The sequence below is a fragment of the Rhamphochromis longiceps genome, linkage group LG23 (assembly GCF_057381845.1).
Source record: "Rhamphochromis longiceps isolate RC_006_pf linkage group LG23, R_longiceps_female_GT1.1, whole genome shotgun sequence".
Classification (NCBI taxonomy): domain Eukaryota; kingdom Metazoa; phylum Chordata; class Actinopteri; order Cichliformes; family Cichlidae; genus Rhamphochromis; species Rhamphochromis longiceps.
Genome location: NC_140578.1, coordinates 2,341,427 through 2,360,146, shown reverse-complemented (window position 1 = coordinate 2,360,146; position 18,720 = coordinate 2,341,427). Strand labels below are relative to the sequence as shown.

General features: G+C 39.9%; 2 protein-coding genes across 5 annotated transcripts in view; one reads left to right on the top strand and one right to left on the bottom strand.

The window, feature by feature from the left end:
* Nucleotides 1-17,632, top strand: part of slc44a5b (solute carrier family 44 member 5b) — a 60,121-nt gene extending 42,489 nt beyond the window's left edge. For 2 of the 4 annotated variants that reach the window (XM_085397471.1, XM_085397467.1), the window contains 2 exons: nt 4,345-4,429; nt 4,674-5,959. In XM_085397471.1, the coding sequence (XP_085253597.1) occupies nt 4,345-4,429; nt 4,674-4,789 (201 nt within the window). In that variant the 3' untranslated portion in view covers nt 4,790-5,959. Of the gene's footprint in view, nt 1-4,344; nt 4,430-4,673; nt 5,960-6,082; nt 6,887-17,520 lie in introns of those variants that run through there. The other 2 variants (XM_085397470.1, XM_085397469.1) reach the window with 2 other exon arrangements.
* LOC146640947 (LIM/homeobox protein Lhx8) lies at nt 10,606-16,462 on the bottom strand. Its single transcript, XM_085397472.1, has 9 exons — nt 16,156-16,462; nt 15,415-15,492; nt 14,631-14,756; nt 14,327-14,448; nt 13,475-13,695; nt 13,221-13,324; nt 12,369-12,464; nt 11,684-11,873; nt 10,606-10,785 (listed from the first exon to the last, which is right to left on the bottom strand). Exons 1-9 carry the CDS (start codon nt 16,234-16,236, stop codon nt 10,709-10,711), a joined length of 1,095 nt encoding a protein of 364 aa, XP_085253598.1. The 5' UTR covers nt 16,237-16,462; the 3' UTR covers nt 10,606-10,708.
* Nucleotides 17,633-18,720: the final 1,088 nt, after the last annotated feature.

Here is an 18,720-nt window from a genome sequence, read left to right as displayed (position 1 = left end):
TGTGTTTGTTGTTTGTTTTATCTTATTTAGGTACATAGTACCCAATTTTCAGAGGCTCACAAGTAATTCAACTACTTACTAGCAGGCAGTTTAATGGCCTCAGTAACCCTGGATCATATACAAATAAATCTATCAGAGTTCACTGCTGGCAGAATTATTTCCATGGTTGAAAAAAACAGCAACAATGTTATTAACTAGGGGTGCAACGATACTCATATCGATATTGAACCGTTCGATACAGTGCTTTTATGTGGGTCATTCCTACTATTCGGTGCCCTTTCAGTGTGATCACTCTTCATCAAAAAATACAAAATTTTGAATTATTTTAACATTTCATCTAAAAGAGGGATTTTCAACCTATAAGAAAAATGTATTGGTCCAGCTAAGGATATTATATTATAATATTTTTTAAAATCAAAGTCTTTACCCATGACGTGCCAAATGTCCACCCTGTTACAGGACATTCAATTTTCTATTAATAACTGTTTTGAATACACAGTTATAGTAATATTTACATTTTCTAAAAGCTACAATGTCCCTTTTTAAAATCTGCAAGGAAATTTCAAGGAAGTATTTTAAACAAGCATTATATTGAAAGAAGACAGGTTCAGTTTTAAGACACAGTGTAATTTCAAAAGATTGTTTTTAGATTCAAAGGGAATATAAAAAAAAAAATTGGCTCCATTTTTAAGTAACTTAATTTTGCTGATTCATTCCCTCCCAATAACCAAAGAGACATGCATTATGTTTGTTGATTTGATTTAATTAACAAAAGAAACACACAGGTAACAGGGTGGACAGAGGAGAAACAGGGTGGACAGGAGGTAACAGGGTGGACATAACATCAGTGACAAAAAATACCACCTTAAAGAAACTTTGAACACCTTCACCATGCCCGTCCAACCAACACAGGTAGATACATGTCCACATTAAACAAGCAAATTTTCACTGTACACCCAACATAATGAACATTTTTCTCACACATTTTACCTATGCAACAGACCAGCAACTCCAGTTTTTTTCAAGGAAATCCCACACTTTCCTCTCCAGCTGAACTGACCTCTTATTAATTTATTAATGTTCTTAATTTATAATTTTTAAAATTTATTAATTAATGTTCTTATTAATGTTGGTTCTTTCATCAGACACACAACCTGGTCATCCCTATACCAGGTTATGTCCTCACGTGGACTTGGCCAGTGGAACTTGTTGGTCCCGTTCTTGTGCATGCATTTCACTTTAACATCCTCTTCAACCTCCAGAATGATTCCTGGGTAGGGTTCACCATCGTAGTTGATAATGCACCACTGACCAATATGATCTTTTGTGATGTTCTCAGGCCGGGTTGGTCCCTCAGTGCAATGTGGACTTGCCTCTTGACTAAGGCTTATCTCCTTCAGGCCATAGCATTCACAGTCCAGTACACCTTTGTCTGCCTGGCAAAGGCAGGTTATGTCCCTGTATTTTATTGTTCCTGGAGAGAAACTGAGTACTTGGTGGATTTTCATGGTTCCTTTGACAGGCACAAGTGTCGGTCCATCAATAATTTCTTTTACTTTCCTCTCAACATCATCTTCTTCTAACCTTGAGGGTCCTGGTTGCGGGGCATTTTCTGGCTCTAGGGAATATTCTGGACTTAGGGGAGGAGTATTCATAGCCTCAAATTCTGTCCTGCCTTTGGCACTAGCCCTCTGCTTTCTTTTCCTTTCTCGCCACTGCTTTCTCTGTGCTCTCTTCTGTCGTTCACTGAGATCTGCCACTTTCTTTTTTTTCCCTTCCTCTCTGTCCTTTCTCCACTTCTCTTTCTCTTTATTGAGATATATCTGTCTTCTCTCAGGGTCAGCATCACGACGTGCTCGGTAGCGCCGCTGCTTCTCCGCAGCAGACATTGGTGCCATTCCCTGAAAAATGTATACTATTCAAAATCTTCTAAAAGTATATATATACAGGTTAATAATAATTACCAATACACACTTGTATAAATAACTCTAAACACTAAACTTCTATCATCTTACGTCCCCCCTGTTACCATGTGTCCCCCCCCTGTTACAGTGCATAGCAATAACAGGGGTGACGGTAACAGGGGGGAGATTTTATGCTAAACTTAGCCATTACTACTAGTATGATGAACAACAAGCTAGTACATGGTGACCACTAAGAACCATTTTTAACATGTTTATTAGCCATATTATAAAAATTACAAAAAAAAAATTGTTTCCACTATTATAAGCGTAACAGGTTGGACGTGTTATGCTTTGCCACATTACAAAATCTTGCTAAAACATTGAAAAAAGGGTTGATTAAAGAGTGGTACTTACTCGTCTTCTTCTTGAAAGTTTTCCCTCCAAAATATGTTACATCCGGGAGTGTCATGTGACTAAAAGAATAATCAGGTGATGTGTTCTATGGAATTCTTATCAGAGTAACAGGGGTGACAGTTGATTCAGGGACACAACATTTTTTAAAGATTTTAAGTATTAAACATGCATTAATAATAAAAAAGAACATTTGATGAGGAACATTAGAAATAAGCCAATCCAGAAATGATGAAAAATCTAGATTTTTATTTTTTTTTTAAGTTATATTTGTAACTGAAGTCGAGCAAGCATGACTGGGGACATAGTACTTTAGTGACTTGTGCTAAAATAAAAGTAATTTACTTTTAATGTATTTATCCTGTGTATATATCAATGTGTTCTATGGTAGAGGGGGGTTAAACATACGAGAAAATGGTTTAGAAATAAGCATTAGACAAGTTTTACACTAAATATACCATATTATGTCATTAGGACTCAAATGGCACCGAATAGTAAGAATGACCCATGTTCGGTACGCATATGTATCGAACAATACAAAATTTTTAATTTATTTGATCAATTTTTCTTCTGACGATGCTGTCTGTGTTGAGCGCTCAGTGGATCTGCGCTCGACTACTCCGCCCAGGCTGCACTGTCTAGCGCAGATCCACTGAGCACAGCGCAAGCTAGCAAGACAGAAGTTAAGCTCTCCTTGCAACATGGCAAATTGAACCTCCCCCACCCTCATTCAGATCTGGCCTTTGGAACTATTTTGGTTTTCACGTGACGTATGACCCTGAAGGTAAGCGCGTCATGGACTAAAGTAAAACAGTATGTTGGATGTGCCACGCAATGCTCAATTACATGGGTGGGAACTAGTGCGTTAGCGCAGTTAGCTCGTTAATGTGTTGGCCGTCTAGCCCCATGCACGGGGCGATCCGTGGTAGCTCTTTAACGGAGATTTGCCGTGTTGTGGCGTTAACGTCATTTCAGATTAACGCTGACAGCACTAGTGGGAACACAACGAATATGACTGCACATTTACTCCGACATCATCCTCGTGCAAAGACAAGTGGAAGCAGACAAAAACAACAAGCAGCATGCTACAAACTTTACCCGAGTCATTTAGACAGCCGTTAGCACAGGATTCTCCTTATGGGGACCTGATATGTTTAATATCCTGCTGAGAATATAGCCCAGAAGAAGCGTATAGTATAGCTTTTATTTTGGAAAGAGCCATTTCTCTGTAATAAACTCTCTTTTCCAAAGATTAGTGATTCCTCCATCAGATAATTTATTATTTTATCCCTTTGTTGTTTCAGCAACATTAAATTTAAAAACTGTACGTTTGAGTTAAAATATATATTTATAATTTTAATGAATGACAAATTAAAAAGGCATGAACATTTTTTTGTATCGAAAAAATATCGAACCGTGAATTTTGTGTATCGTTGCACCCCTATTATTAAGTTATGTTAGTTTGTCTAGATTAAAGTGAAAATGAGTGACTACTATAAAAATAATGTTAAAGCTGAAAGTCTGGACTTTAGTCACATCGTGATTATTTGATTTAAAATTCTCTTTACAGAGGCACAGTCACGAAACATATATTTATTCTGACTTGGTCTTTTACACAGAGCACAAAAAATGATGCAATCTATATTCTTTGTTGTACTTTGTTTCCTTGGTACGGTGGAAAAATCACTTCTTATGTTCAGACTCAACCAGTGCTTCTAAGCAGCGCTCCTCTACTTGTGTTTTGTTTAAAAATAGTCGAACCATTATTTTGGCAAATATTCAATAATAAATATTTAACTCTTGGTAATTACATATTTATTCAGAGTTGTTCTGGAAAGCTTCACAGCTTTACACAGTTGCAGTTTTTACAGTGCTGCACAAGCTAATTAATTTGCTCCAGGATTTATGACTCAGCGATTTATATTCTTCATAATGTTTTTGCCGTTTGTTGCAATGCAGTGTGCACAATAAAGCTGGAACACAAGACTACAGTTAAAAGTGTAAGACTTTCACCTGTTAACTCTTTCAGACGGTGATATTTGGATCCTACATGATCGCACATGGCTTTTTTAACGTCTATGCTATGTGTGTGGACACATTGTTCCTGTGCTTTTGTGAGTATGCTGTTTCATGTTTAGTTACGGTGCAGAAGCACTTCTGCTGTGGTTAAAAATCGAATGTCAGCAGCTTTGTGTGACTCTTTCTTCCTTTTAATAACTTGAAATAATCGCTGTCTTGCATATCTTCTTGTTTATCATCTCTGCTGAGTCTCTGCTTTCCTTTCTCTTTGTGGCTGCCGCTCTGTGTGCTGTTTGCTCGTCCTGCTCCTCCTGTTCCTTTGCGGGGACCTGGCCTCAGGTGAAGACCTGGAGAGGAATGATGGTTCTTCCTCCAGGCCCTACTACATGTCTCCTGGCCTGCACAAGATCCTGCGCAAAGGAGAGGAGGGTGCCAAAACTTGCGCTGCTTCCTGAGTGATGCATTTTACTAAACTCTTGGCTCTCTGACTCGCTTCTCCATATCTGACGTGTGCGTGGGGGTCTGGACGCTCGAGAGCAAATACTGTAGGGCTAAACATTGAAACTGGATGCACCCCGCCCAGCCTGTCAGGGATGACCTGTGCATGAAAGGACATGCTGTTACTTCGGGTCCTCGCAGAAAAGGCATAGGGGACTAAGATAACTGTTCACTTCCTCTCTCGAGCCAACTCAGATACTTGCCTTTTTTCTGCTACACTTTTGTGTTTCTTTGTCATTTTCTCGTCTGTATTCTCTGCTGACCTCTGCCTTACCGAGAGGGTACACGTCAACTCGCAGGATGGATGCACAGGCTGAAAACTAAAAACGAGACAAGCTTTTCTTTCTTTTTTTTAACCCAAACAAACACGAGGACCGTAAACAATGTACAGATGCCACTTTGACATAAGGCATCACCACGGAAAAAGTGGTGGACTTATGGGGCACCCTCTTGTCGCACTTTGGTCTTCTAATGTAAAATCATGTTTTGTATGCACTTTCACATACAGGAAACGAACCATGTGATTTCTTTCTTCTGTGTAGCATGATTACTTTGCTGGCTGTTGGTGTTTACCATTGGTTTTATAACCACTATATTTATACTAACACAAGCACACAGATCCAAAAATGGTGTGAACTCTGCACTTAGCAAAACAGGTTTCTCTCATGTTAAATCAGCGTCACATTAAAGTTTTCATTATGCTCATAGATGTACTGTAAACCAGACAGAGGCTTTGTTGGAGGTCAAGACTTCAAAAGACATTTAATGGTTTATGCTTAAAGAAAAAAGATGTGAACCGAGCCTGAGCGTTTTCAGGAAACTTTTGAATGCAGCCACTAGTTTATGTGCCTAGATGTGAAAAAAAATAAATAAATAAATGTTCCTCTTATTCTGTTTTAGACCTAACACCAGGAACCTTTGCGATACAGTTTATAAAAGGATGTCAAAGCCATTTTTGGTAAATTTTTTTATTGGATGGTTCAGATGTTGTGCTGTTTTAATACTAAGTATAATACACACATCTGTCTGGAGGTTATTCAGTGTTCTTTTTGTATAGGAGAATTTTTTTATCAATGAATCCAATGAAAATGTGAATCTTTGTTTTCGAATAAACATAAATGGTTGAACTACTGACCCGTGCATTTCCAGAGGCGTTCATTTTTTACAATCGAGGTGATCACAGGTTAAATTTTGATGTGCTGCATGATTCTCTCGCCATTGGTTTTTAACATGCTGCTGCTGCCTCGTAGTGTGGGACCTGGAGGTGAACGACGGCGCTCCAGCCCGGCCCTACCGCATGAGCAAAACACTGAGGAAGATCCTCCACAAGAAGAACAGAAGGAAGTAGCAGGAAGGAGAAAGAATAAAGGTTAACACCAAAGCATGGTACAAGCCCACGTGGCATATGGGAATAAACACTTTGCCATATTTAATGGAAGTGTACACAAGTTGAAGCTGTACACTATAAGAGACAACTTGTAGCTAAGCAACATGAATAATTAGATTCACCCACACATAGTAATTTATGGACTCGGTGATAGTTATGAATATTTTTATATGTGTCTATGTAAAGGAAATGTGTGTATTTGTGTACATTTTGCTGCCTCATACTACACAATGCAACAGATTTGTTTTGTGTGCGTCTCAGCTTTGGGTTCGTGTAGTTGCCAATTTTCACCACTTGGTGGTGCCAGTCGTTACCAGATGACCTGTACACTGTACCTGAGTTCCTCACATTGAGAAAAATATTCACCACTCATTGCTCACTGTTTTTATGTTTAATTGCCAAGTACATGATGGCACAGCAGTTCAGATTACTTCAGTCTCAAGTGTGTTTTGCTTTGAGTTTCTGAATATTGAAGTATACGTGCTTTGGACATCTTTATCAAGATAAGATAAGATAAGATAACTCTTTATTGTCATTGCACAGTCATACATAGTACAGTAGTACAATGAAATTGGAAAAACTGTCCTACGTCGGCACTACATATAACACAACACGACACGATATGACACATCACAACGTAACAAACAACACAACACAGTATATTAACTTAGTATAAAAAAGAAGAATAAGTGTATGTGTATTGTTATCGTTTTAAACATTGTTACCTCCCCCCTAAAAAGTCCAGGGAGGTATCCAGTCAGGTCAGCTATTTACATTGATCAGGGCTATTGCCCTGTTGTAAAAGCTGTCCTTGAGTCTATTTGTTCGGGACCTCAGCAGCCTGAACCTCCTGCCAGACGGCAGCAGCTTAAACACCCGGTGTCCTGGGTGTGTGCAGTCCCGTAGGATGCTGCGTGCCCTCTTGAGACAGCGAGTGCTGTACAGGTCCTTCAGGGAGGGAAGAGGATGTCCAATGATTTTTTGGGCCATGTTGATGACCCTCTGGAGTGCCTTTCTGTGTGCTGTGGTGCAGCTGGAGAACCACACACCGATGCAATATGTCAGCACACTTTCAATAGAGCAGCGGTAGAAGACGGTCAGCAGCTCCTTCTTCAGGTCCATTTTTCTGAGGATTCTCAGAAAGTGGAGACGCTGTTGGGCCTTCTTTAAGACCGCAGAGGTGTTAGAGCTCCATTGGAGGTCTGTGTCTATGTGCACACCCAGAAACTTGAAACTGGAGACCCTTTCCACGCACTCCCCGTTGATGCTGACAGGCTGCAGCTCGGACTTCCTCCTTCTGAAGTCAACTACCAGTTCTTTTGTTTTGGTGGTATTGAGGTCCAGGTTGTTGTCTGCACACCAATCTGACAGCCTCTGAACTTCAGCTCTGTATGCAGTCTCATCTCCCCCTGAGATGAGCCCCACCACAGTGGTATCATCTGCAAACTTGATGACTGTGTTGTCTGGGTGGGAACTAACACAGTCATGTGTGTACAGAGTGTACAGTAGGGGACTCAGTGCACAGCCTTGTGGAGAGCCGGTGTTGAGGCTGAGGGCTGAGGAAAGATGAGGCCCCACTCTAACTCTCTGTACACGGTCTGAGAGGAAGTCTCTGATCCAGCGGCAGGTGGTGGAAGGAAGTCCAATTTCCAGCAGTTTATCTATTAGTCTGTCCGGGAGTATCGTATTGAAAGCAGAGCTAAAGTCAACAAAGAGCAGCCTGGCGTAACGGCCCTGCACTTCCAGGTGAGAGATGGTGGTGTGGAGCGTTGTAGCAATGGCATCTTCAGTTGATCTGTTAGCTCTGTATGCAAACTGGAGCGGGTCGAGTGTGGGTGGCAGGCAGGACATGATGTGACATCGGACCAGTTTCTCAAAGCACTTCATTATAACAGGTGTTAGAGCAACTGGTCGGTAGTCGTTGAGGCTTTAACATTCTTAAAGGGATATTTAACAGCAAGAGATGTCTAACAGGTCTGGTTTATTAGCTGTGGGGGAAGCAGAACCTCCGAATTCTGCATGTGTTTTGATGAGGGCTTGTGTATCAGTGACAATGCACTGAAACCAGTGACAGGTATAAAAGTGTTAAAGTGATCTTCTTTGAAAGTTACCTCATTAATGTTAGAGTCCATTCTTACTGGATTTAAAGGCTTCCATCACAGGACGATGACGGCGGTCACTTTGAATAGACGTCACCGACGGCCTTAAGTGATTGTGGATTTCCAAAATAATCCGAGTGCCCTTGGACGCTTCCTGTAACCACGCCTACAGTTAGGGCTGTCATGGTATCGTGTTTTCACTGCATGGTTATCGTGGTCAGACTAATCCAAATAAAGATAAAAATCATCATCTCTGTACAGACCATTGAAAAGCAAATAATGCTGTCAGTTTAAGTCGTCTTTAATATTGTGGTTTTTGTGTGTTTTGTTCCTATTTTTATGACACTAACCACCAGTCCAGGAGGTGGAAAGAGAGCCTGTACCCACAACTGTGCAAATGGAAATATAAATTAATTGATAGTGAAAATACAACAGCAAATCCACAAGGCTTAATGTCCGAGTTTTAACTCATTGCTGGATTATTTGTGATATAATCATATGTGTATTATTGAAACAGTATCGATATGTATTTTTTAATATATGATGGCTTTTGTCGGTAATGATGCCTCACACAACCCCTGCTTCTCTACTGACCATTTTTATCTTTGATAAGTTTAAGAAACATATAATTAGGTCCCATTATGTGGCAAACGTGTGCATGTAACACGACTGTGGGGCAGAACCAAACCAACAGTAGAGGAGCTGCTTTAAAGATGCTGGATTGGTTTTAATAAGTCTTTTAAGTTCACACTAAGAATATTTGCGTCTTGTATTAATAACCTTAAACAATAACAAAGTTTGTTATTGGAGTAACAGTGTTAAGTGGTTTTGCTACTATGTGTCCTGTTCTTGCATGGTTGTTTGTAACACTAGTGAGTCGCTCGTGTCAAAGCTGCCGTTGGATGGATTTATTAGGTTGGTGAGCCACAGATGAAGCTGATTCCTGTCTGGGAAGAAAAAGATTTAGAGGATTTTGGGAGATCAGTTTGTGGTTTCAAATTTCCCTCAGGCATCGACGTTGGCGAGAGCGGCTCTGTGTGTCAGCCCTGTGATGGACTGGCGACCTGCCCAGGGTGTACACCACCTCCCTCACACCTTGTGTTTTACTGCCATCAACCTTTTACTAGGTTGTGCTTTTTTCAGAGTAGATTCACGCACCGCTTAGAAAGATGTTCTTTAGATCTTTCAGACGTGACTCATGTTTGTGTCTCTGCGGCGTGCTTGTCAAAGCTGAGAACCTGCCCTCATGAGTGACAACACTGCCAGGCTGCCTCACACACCTCCCGCCCCTGTTTGAGCTGAGCACGCTGGGACATGTAACATTAAAAAAAAAAAGGAAAAAAGAAAAACAACTCCTTGTGTATCTGAAAGAAAGAAGAGAAATGATGCATGTAGAGCACAGTGGGGCGTATTACGCATGCAGCAGGTTGTTTTCTTTGGTCTTTTTCTTCTTCTTTCTTTTCTCCACACAAAATAACTACCGTACTCCCATCGGAGTTCGATATCTCTTTGTGTATGTAACTCAGGTTCAGTTTCACTCCAGGTAGTGTGACTTCGTAAGATCTGATAAGTGAAGTAAAAGTGTTTTTATATGCCTTCTCCTCCCTCCTGTGTCTGGAAATTGGATTCTTTTGGTCAACCACAGTCAGCAAGTAGACACAAGTTAAACGTCGCTCTCGGTATAACGCGAGACAGTTTTCTAACCACAAGCTCTTAAAAGTCAAACTCTGAAGATGCTCGAACCTGTCGTAAACAGAAACACTTCAGTTCTGTCTGTATGTCTGCAATTAAAAGTTTCAGGTGTTTGTGTCTAATCAACACATGTTGCCTGTGTGTAAGTTTGACATACAGATATTGTTGTGTTTTAATAATGTTTGCTTTCATCAATAAATCGTTTTTTCTATTTCCTAATTTGTAAACATGCCGAGCCGTGAACGCAGCACGGCCTCAGCTCTCGTGTGTCAAAGCTTTTCAATGACTCCTCCCGGGTTTGTGAAATTAGACATTTATTCTCAAAAGAGACGACACATACAATAAATTAAATTGCAACACTGCTATTCAGTTCATCTTCATGTGGAGTCGACTTTTGTGGGGCTGGTGGCTTTCACTAAGAGTAGCACAATCAGACTTTGTCACCAACAAACAGACAACAAACAAATATAAATATATGACGTCGTGTGTGACGTGCACCGAAGCGTTGCCATGATACATCAGTACATTTAGGGCTGTAAATTATAATGATCCAGAATTTGCTTAACAAACAATATTACGGCAGATTTTATGGTTCACAAAAACTTTAAATTATATTTACCACACGTATCAGATACTGCTGCTAATAATGGAAAAACATTGGTCAGCTGTGTGTGAGTGTAAGGGAGAGAGAGGGCAGCTCAGGCGTTAGACACAGGCAGCGAGGTCATGGCGTGGGCTGGCAGCAGCGGATGAAACAAGGATGGAGGCGAGTGTACTGCAGACACAGAGCAGAGTGACAATATTGATCCAGGTCAGTTTTCCACAAATTGTATTCAAATATGTAACAGACGACAGCACAGTTATGTATTTGCATTGTGATTTGATTGGATGTTTCCTCGTTGCGCTCCTGACAGGGTCAAATATTACATCTCCACAAGGGTTCGAACAGCTGCTCCCTGATTTTCTCATCACAGCGGACGGAGCTGCACATTTGCTTTGTCACAGATTTTATGCCAAATGCCCTTCTGGATGCAACGCTCCCACTTATCCAGATCTGGGACCCTAACCCCCCCCTCCTACACACACACACACACACCCCTCCCTGGCTGGGTTTGTGTCTCCTCCTACTATCAAACAGGGAGGGTGAAATGCTACACCAAAGGCAACAACAACAAAAAACATTATAAGGTTGATTATCTGCTATCTGACGACAAAACTTCCCAATCTCATCGTGTGCGGCGTGGCTGCCAGATCATTTTTTATTACCTGCGCCATTTCATTTGTCATCCTATAGTCTAGTGATGTCATCTACCACTCCTCTAACTTTGATGTTATTTTACTGAGACAAAATCTTAAGCAGGATAAAGTTTTTCTTTCTTCTTCTGGATTTATTCTAGTCGTTTCTACTGATTGTCTAGTTTTCTGGGTCAAAGTAAAGCAGGAGATGGAATAAAATGCTGGTTGTAATATTTAAAGTTCCTGGATTTAAAATCATCTTTATTTCAGAATAATTGTGTTTGGAATTTAAGATATTTGTCCATTTATCCTAAATGCAAATGTTCAATGGGGGCAATTAAAATAAAATAAATATATATCGTTTAGAAATAAGAGAATAAAAAATTCTATTTAATTTAATTACAGTCATGGAAATGTATAAAAAGTCTCGTGCTCACTGTCTATGAAGGAGTGGAGTGCTGAGAGCATCGACCCCTCTGGACCTCCGTAGGCGGTGTATTGCAGCTCCTCGGGGGTCGGGGTGGGCTGGGACAGGTGGCTGGGCTGCAGTGAGGTCATGGGGGTGCTGGAGGTGTGGTTGGGGCTCACGTGCTTCTTGTGGCGTGCTCGACAGTTCTGGAACCAGACCTGAGTTAACGGGACAAGCGCCTTTAGGAGGACTGCATTTGAAAGTCCAAGATAGAAGCACGTCACTGTTTTAGCTCATGTTTCGTCAGCCAAAACAGATGATTTTTTACAGAGTTACAGTCAAGGAGTCATCTTTTGTCCTGTGAGTAAAGCCACTGTCACTGTCTTGTAGTTTTTGGACAGTCAGCAACAGTCAGAACAGATAAAGGTGTCTTATCTAAAAAGGGTTAAACTCTAGAAGCTGCATTACAAATCTGCTTAAAGTATCTCAGGCTTCAGTTAAAGCTTCAGAAAGCATTTTTGTCTTTACAGGCTGAACTGTTTGGTTATTTAGGAGTTTGTTTGGGAACATACGTCGTCCGGATAGTGCAGTAATTACACACAATATACATTATACACACCACATGATATATATTGAAATCCAATAAGAACAAATGTCATAACAGATGATATAGCCATCATCCGTTTGGTCTTCATGCACCGATCTTTACTGACCTGAATGACTCTTCGACTGAGGCCTGTCTGCTCTGCTAGTTTCTGCAGTGTTTGGGCGTCTGGGTTGTTGTCCTGAGCAAACTGAGCCTGCATCACCTGCATGTGCACAAAGTAACACAAAGGTTTACTATGTGGTCCCGTGGGAAGGAAATCCATGATTCATCTGAACATGAGTAACTGTGAGGAGATCTGAGAGCTGCCTTTTAAAGTCTGCCAGAGAGGGTTTAATTCACACAGACGGATAATTCTAATAAAATCATGGAACATATAAGCATTTTGGGATATTCTGCATAAATCTAAACCATTTATTACATTTTAATTCAATAACAAAACTACAGTGGGAATTGCTGAAATAATGTGCATTATAAATATTATTATTGCGAAGATCAGACAAACTGCACATGGTCCAATTTAAAAAAACAGATTTCTTTTTTTTTCTTCTTCTCTAGTAATTCTGTCCTCTGTGTCATTCAGACTAAATGTATTAAATATCTTGTATCATGTCATCTCTGATGTCAGACACAATGACGCATCTTATCCACCTGTGAAAATAACATCAGGACATTTTTTCCTCTTGAATCCTTTGATATTTTTATTTTTTGACACATAGAAGTGAATTTCCACAATTTAAAAAGTATATGTATACTATGTAAAAAAAAAAAAAAAAAAAAAAAAAAAGGAAAAATAATTTTTGAAAGAATTCCAAAAAAATCATTTAAGGGCCAGAAATTCAGCGTTTGTTTGTTTTCTTTTTTATACATTAATTAATTTTTTACCTAAACACAATCTACTTATTTTGTCTTTGTTTTTTCTTATGTGATGAATGAAGAAGAGGAGGAGGAGGAGTTGAACCTGCAGCTGGTCAGCAGTGAAGCTGGTCCGAGCTCTCTTGGAGGGTTTGGGCTGGTTGATCTCCTGTTCGGTGGGCACAGCTCCTTCCATGTTAACGCTGTTTCCTGCAGCCAAATATATTAATATGTTAAAATGAGACATGATACCGTTTCCGGTGGCTTCATTGATGATTCATAAATTTCAAACCGATATTTCAAAAACAGAGAGAGCAAATTATTCGCGGTCATTTTGGTGGGGTGAGACTTCGGCCTCACCCTTTTCCACCGCCCGCTTGAGGTTGTCCAACATGCAGTCGTAGTGAACCCTGCAAAGCACTTTTCCCTCCACCAGGGCGAACTCCTCCCCGGTGGACAGCTGCCTCTTGCAGGAGAAACAGGCGAAGCAGGCCAGGTGATAGACGTTGCCCTTCGCCCGGCGGACCCAGTCTGTGGAGTGGATGTTCCGCCCGCAGCACGCGCACCAAGTGCCGTATCTCCTGCAGGTGAAGGTCAAAGGAGACAGCCTGATGGTATTTAAAGGATAATAACAGTTTAAATTCCTATAATGATTCCTGCTATTTATGCGTGTAGTTGCACAAAATAATGACCTCACAGTCTAAACAACAACAGGAACGGTGAAAAATCCCACCTGACGTCGATTTAGGCCCCGGTACATGAAATATAAGATGGACCTTTGCCCTGGACCTGGCACACAATTTGTTCCAATTATCCAAACATACGGAATAAAATCCTCTAAGTCGTTTTATTAATTTTTATTTATGTCACTATGAAGTTCGTCGACTCACAGAAATTAATGTAAGAAATAATAATGCATTTATTGGTCATTTATTAATTTCATATACATGATATTTGAATAAAATCGGAAACAAATCTCAGGTCCGACTACAGTGTATATTATTATTATTGTTACAATGAAAGCACAGTAATAAAAGCTTAATGAAACAGGACTCAGTGTTCGATATATCTAATTTCTCAAATGCATTACTTGTAGTATTTTTTTTTAACAGATCGGATTTCATGGGTATTTCCTTTAACGAAAACAGACCCAAACTTATGTTATCGTTGAATCTGCGCTGATAAGCATCTTTAGCAGGGCGATATACTCACCGAAAGTAATCCAGTTTGCAGAAAACCTCTTTTTCTTTGATGTAGCAACTTGTGTGGCTGCCAAGTGAAGTCTGGCACACGCTGCAGGAGAGACAGCGCACATGCCAGCACAAGTCGTTAACCTAAAGCAAAAATATGATGATTTGCTCGGTGAATAAAAGAAGAAAGGAGGGGAAAGAAAAGCAGTTTAGAGCCAAACAGCAGAGGGGAGAAAAAACGTATTCTAGTGTTAAATAGGCAGGAAAAACAATGCATGCAAAATAAATAAATAAATAAAATAAAAATACAAAATGACAGGATTTACCTTTAATAGATATTTATCAACTATTTCCTCGTTGCAGCTCGCACACACAGTTCTGCCCAACAGAGGCGCAGAGGACATCGCCTGCAGGGACGACGCTTCTTCATCCAAAACTTCCACCGGTGCGCCCTGAGGAGATCAGACCTGCGGTTAGAAAATTACGCACAGGAACGCATCCACTCCTAACCTGCAGTACAGCATGAGCTGGTACGCACTGTCACCACCAATAAACAACGTGATTGATAGTCTGAAAAACAACCACAAGAAACTGTCTCTTAAAAATTTACCATTTTTCCCGAATTTCTGTATTTATTTGTTTTAACTGTTAAATCTCGGTCCAGTCACGCCTATCCTTGTCTCCTGGCCACCTGCTGAGTTAGTAATTAAAGTAAAAGGAAAAAACATAAAGAAAACACTGAAAGCAAAGTTAAGAAGCTCAAAATAGCTAAATCACACTACAGAATAAAATAGGTAAAGCCATAAGGGTCACAGTTTGACCAACGCGAGAACAAAAAGCTTTAAAGTCCAAATCCAAAAAGAAAAAGTCAAAAAGATAGAAAAGTCTGAATAAAGAATAAAGTGCCTTGCGTTTTTATTCCTTTTAGAAGCCAATTAGTGACAAATCCATGAGAAATACATGTCATCTTTCACTAAAAGTTGTCATTTTGTCTGTCCACAGACACAAAAAACAAAATATAATAAATAAAACAACTTTAAAAATTAAAAACAACGTGCTCGTTTTTGAGAATAAACCAAATTGTGGCTGCACCGTTTCCTTCCCGCCTACCATTATGTCTCTCCTGTCTTCAGTGCATTTGCCCAGCAGCTCTTCGTCTCCTTTGCAATCTTCACACATGACGAGAAGCTACGGCGAGAAGAGGATGCTGGTTTGTCAGACTGTCGCAGCTGCCTTAAATGCCCCCTGCTCCTTCCCATAAATATCATGCCTTTCACTTTTCACCATGACAACGCCGGCGATTAAACCAAAATGACATTTAAAGAAGAGAAGGATAGTCATTACTTACAAAAACAGACAACACTTGAACTAATACTCATCCCGTGTCCATTATGTTCTCGAGCTCTGAATTTGTGATTCAGCCGCTGCTCGCGGGCGGGCGCGCGCGCGTGCGCGAGCTGCGGTTAAACCAACCAACACGCCAATTTCACGCGTCAATCAGAAAAGCAGCGCGAGGTCTGAAGGAAAAGGGGATTGATTTATTTAATAACAGCAATTAAAAAGGCTAAGTTCGCCACAAACGTCTACCCCGGGCAACCAAAAGGTGAAGAGGTCTCATTAACTACTTGAGTTTTAATTGCAGAATTCAGGGAGGGCTCATTTTCTTTGACATTTCTTCAAATTGTAAAAATACTGAGCCGCAGCGTGTGAAGGCCGGCTTTAATGACAGACCGAAGCCCACTCTCATTTAATTGGCAAAGCAATTTCGACTAATATTTAATCTCTGATACTGACTCACGGCTCAACCTGCTGATCGCGAGTGTACAAGCTACACGCCCGCCCTTCACTCACCTTGTCGTTGGACACCAGAGATCCGTTTTCCTTCTCCTTACCGATGCGACACTCTACTTTTACCTCACTTTTCCAGCGCATGTCTGCGTCCAGCCTGGAAAAGTCGTCCCACTTTCAAAGCGAAGGAAATAAAAAATAAAAAAATCTAACCGCTATCCTTTCCTTCTCCTCCAGGGTTCCTGTGCTTGTGTCAGTCAGTCTGTCCCGAGCTGTTTCCAGAGGGCGTTTCATAACTCCTACTTTCTCCTCGGTGTTGGTCGCGCCTCCCCTTTGGAAATAAGCTTTGAATGCAACTTTTGAGAGGAGCAAAAGTCTGGCGCAGTGAGATTGTTATAAATATTTTTCAAATGAGCGCTTGATTGAAAAAATCCGCATGTTTAAGTTTTACTTCATGATTTCTTTGAATGATATGCAAGTGGTTCAAAAATATTTAAAAGTGTTTAAATATTGCATGTAGTTCACAACTTGTTTGACAGCAGGTTGTATTTCTGCTCCTTCAGAAAGGCCAGAAAGGCTCCTCTTGCTCCTAAAAATAAAACAGGTGTAATTATGAGGCAAATTATAATAACATGGTAGAATTTACACAAGCTACAAGAAAGTGAAAAGCAAGTGGATGGAAAGATGCTCTATTAAAAAAAATAATTGTTTAATATTTTTTAAGGCCTTAAGGAAGAACTTAAAGGTAAATTCAGACCACAGATCCTGTGGCTGCAGGCTTTACAAACATGTTTACAGTGGATTTAAGAAAAGTAATCTGATCTCCTCCAGGGTGGATGTAGCCATGAATATAAAGACCTTCAAATCAGCAAGGTGCAACATGCAACACTGAGGTGCAGTAGCAATAATAATAAACTAAATGGAGATCCAGTAATATATATATATATAAACTATATACTATTTACTAATGTTCTTAGAAAGAAAGATGGGAAAGATGTAATTCCTACATAAAAGGTGCAAGTGGGTGAATTTTACTGCTATTAAGACTCAATCTCTTTATTTTCTAATCTTTACAATATTATTATATTATATTATCCTGTGTGAATATTTATTCTGCCACAACTAATTACTTCTTGAGCTTTGTGCCATCTGAGCAGAAGGCCAAAAACACTTCAATCTCATAGTTTGTGCTCAGTGAAAGTTCCTGTTAGTTTACAGTTTGAGAACCTTTAAATGTGGTCGTTTATTTTATTATTATTAATTAGAGATCATAAGAAATAAAATCATTCTTTTTAGAGGATTTTTTAAAATCATTGTTACTGCACTGTTAAGTATCTCACCCTGTATGGAGGTCTTGAAACTCTGTATTATTTTCCTTTTTCTTTTTTTTAATGCATCATCTTCTCTTCTTATTTTCATGCAGAACAGAACTAAAGAACGTGCACCACAGTCTCTCCAAACCGCTGGACCCACATTGGATGATTTTGTTGGTAACCAGTTTACAGCAGAGCAAACAGCTAAAACCAGTTGATATGCAGCACCACAGACATCCCGAGTCTCTCTTGTTCTGAAGGCTCGGTTATTCAGTTTTGTGCTTCCATTTGAATTATTAGGAATCCTTTTTCTGTCACGTTTGCTTAAATAAAAGCGATTCAGTCTGTAAGAAATCCAACGTCTGTAATGGTTTTAATATCCTTTTTGTTGTGTGTTTGATTTTTTTCTCTGGGTGGAAATATGAGAATTAACTTTCACCGCTCGTCCTTAGGAGAAATAAACTGATTAAATAATTTTATTACTACCACTGTATGACCGTAAAAGCAGCCTATAATATAAAACAAACTATATCCAGTTATTATCACCCTATCCAGCCATCAGCCGCATGAGTACAATATGGGGAAGGAATAATAATCAGCAGACTGCTCTGTAACAGTTGGATGATTCATGAGATGACTGGTTGTCTGCTAAAGCTGCGGCTCTGCCAAAAAAAACAAAGAGGAAAATGCAAATTGTTAATTTTTGAAACTTGGGAAGCATCAAGAACTGATTTTTTTGGTTTGTTTGTTTATTTTATAAGTTCTACGTTAGTTCAGTTCTAAATGAATTATTATTATATATGAGTGTTGGGTTTTTTTTGCACATACTGCAACAGAAAGACCCACCTGCTCTAAGTTGGTATGCAAATCAGTGACTCGAGGACATTATATGTTCTCTTTAGGTGGAAATGTAGAAATCCCACAGGGATCAGAAGGGCTGCAATCTCATCAACAAACAGCTTGAGCTACTTTAGAGAAAACACAGTTTGTTGCTTTTTTTTTTTTGTGGTTTGTTTTTTATTTTTGTTTTTTTTCTTACTCTCACTCATTCACCAACTCAAACCTGTCACTCACGCAATCCAACACTCGACAAATCCTTTCACTCCAGCCACCACACACACACACACACACACACACACACACACACACACACAAATGGATATTGTCTGCCCACAGCTGTTTTGGTGGGAGCTCTGTCTGACCTGCACCAGCATGAGCCTGCATCTGTATCGCACCATCGCAGAGGCATAAAGGAGTTAGCGTGCCTTCAACGAGATGTGTCCTGTTCCACCTGGTGGACATGAATGCTCCTTAT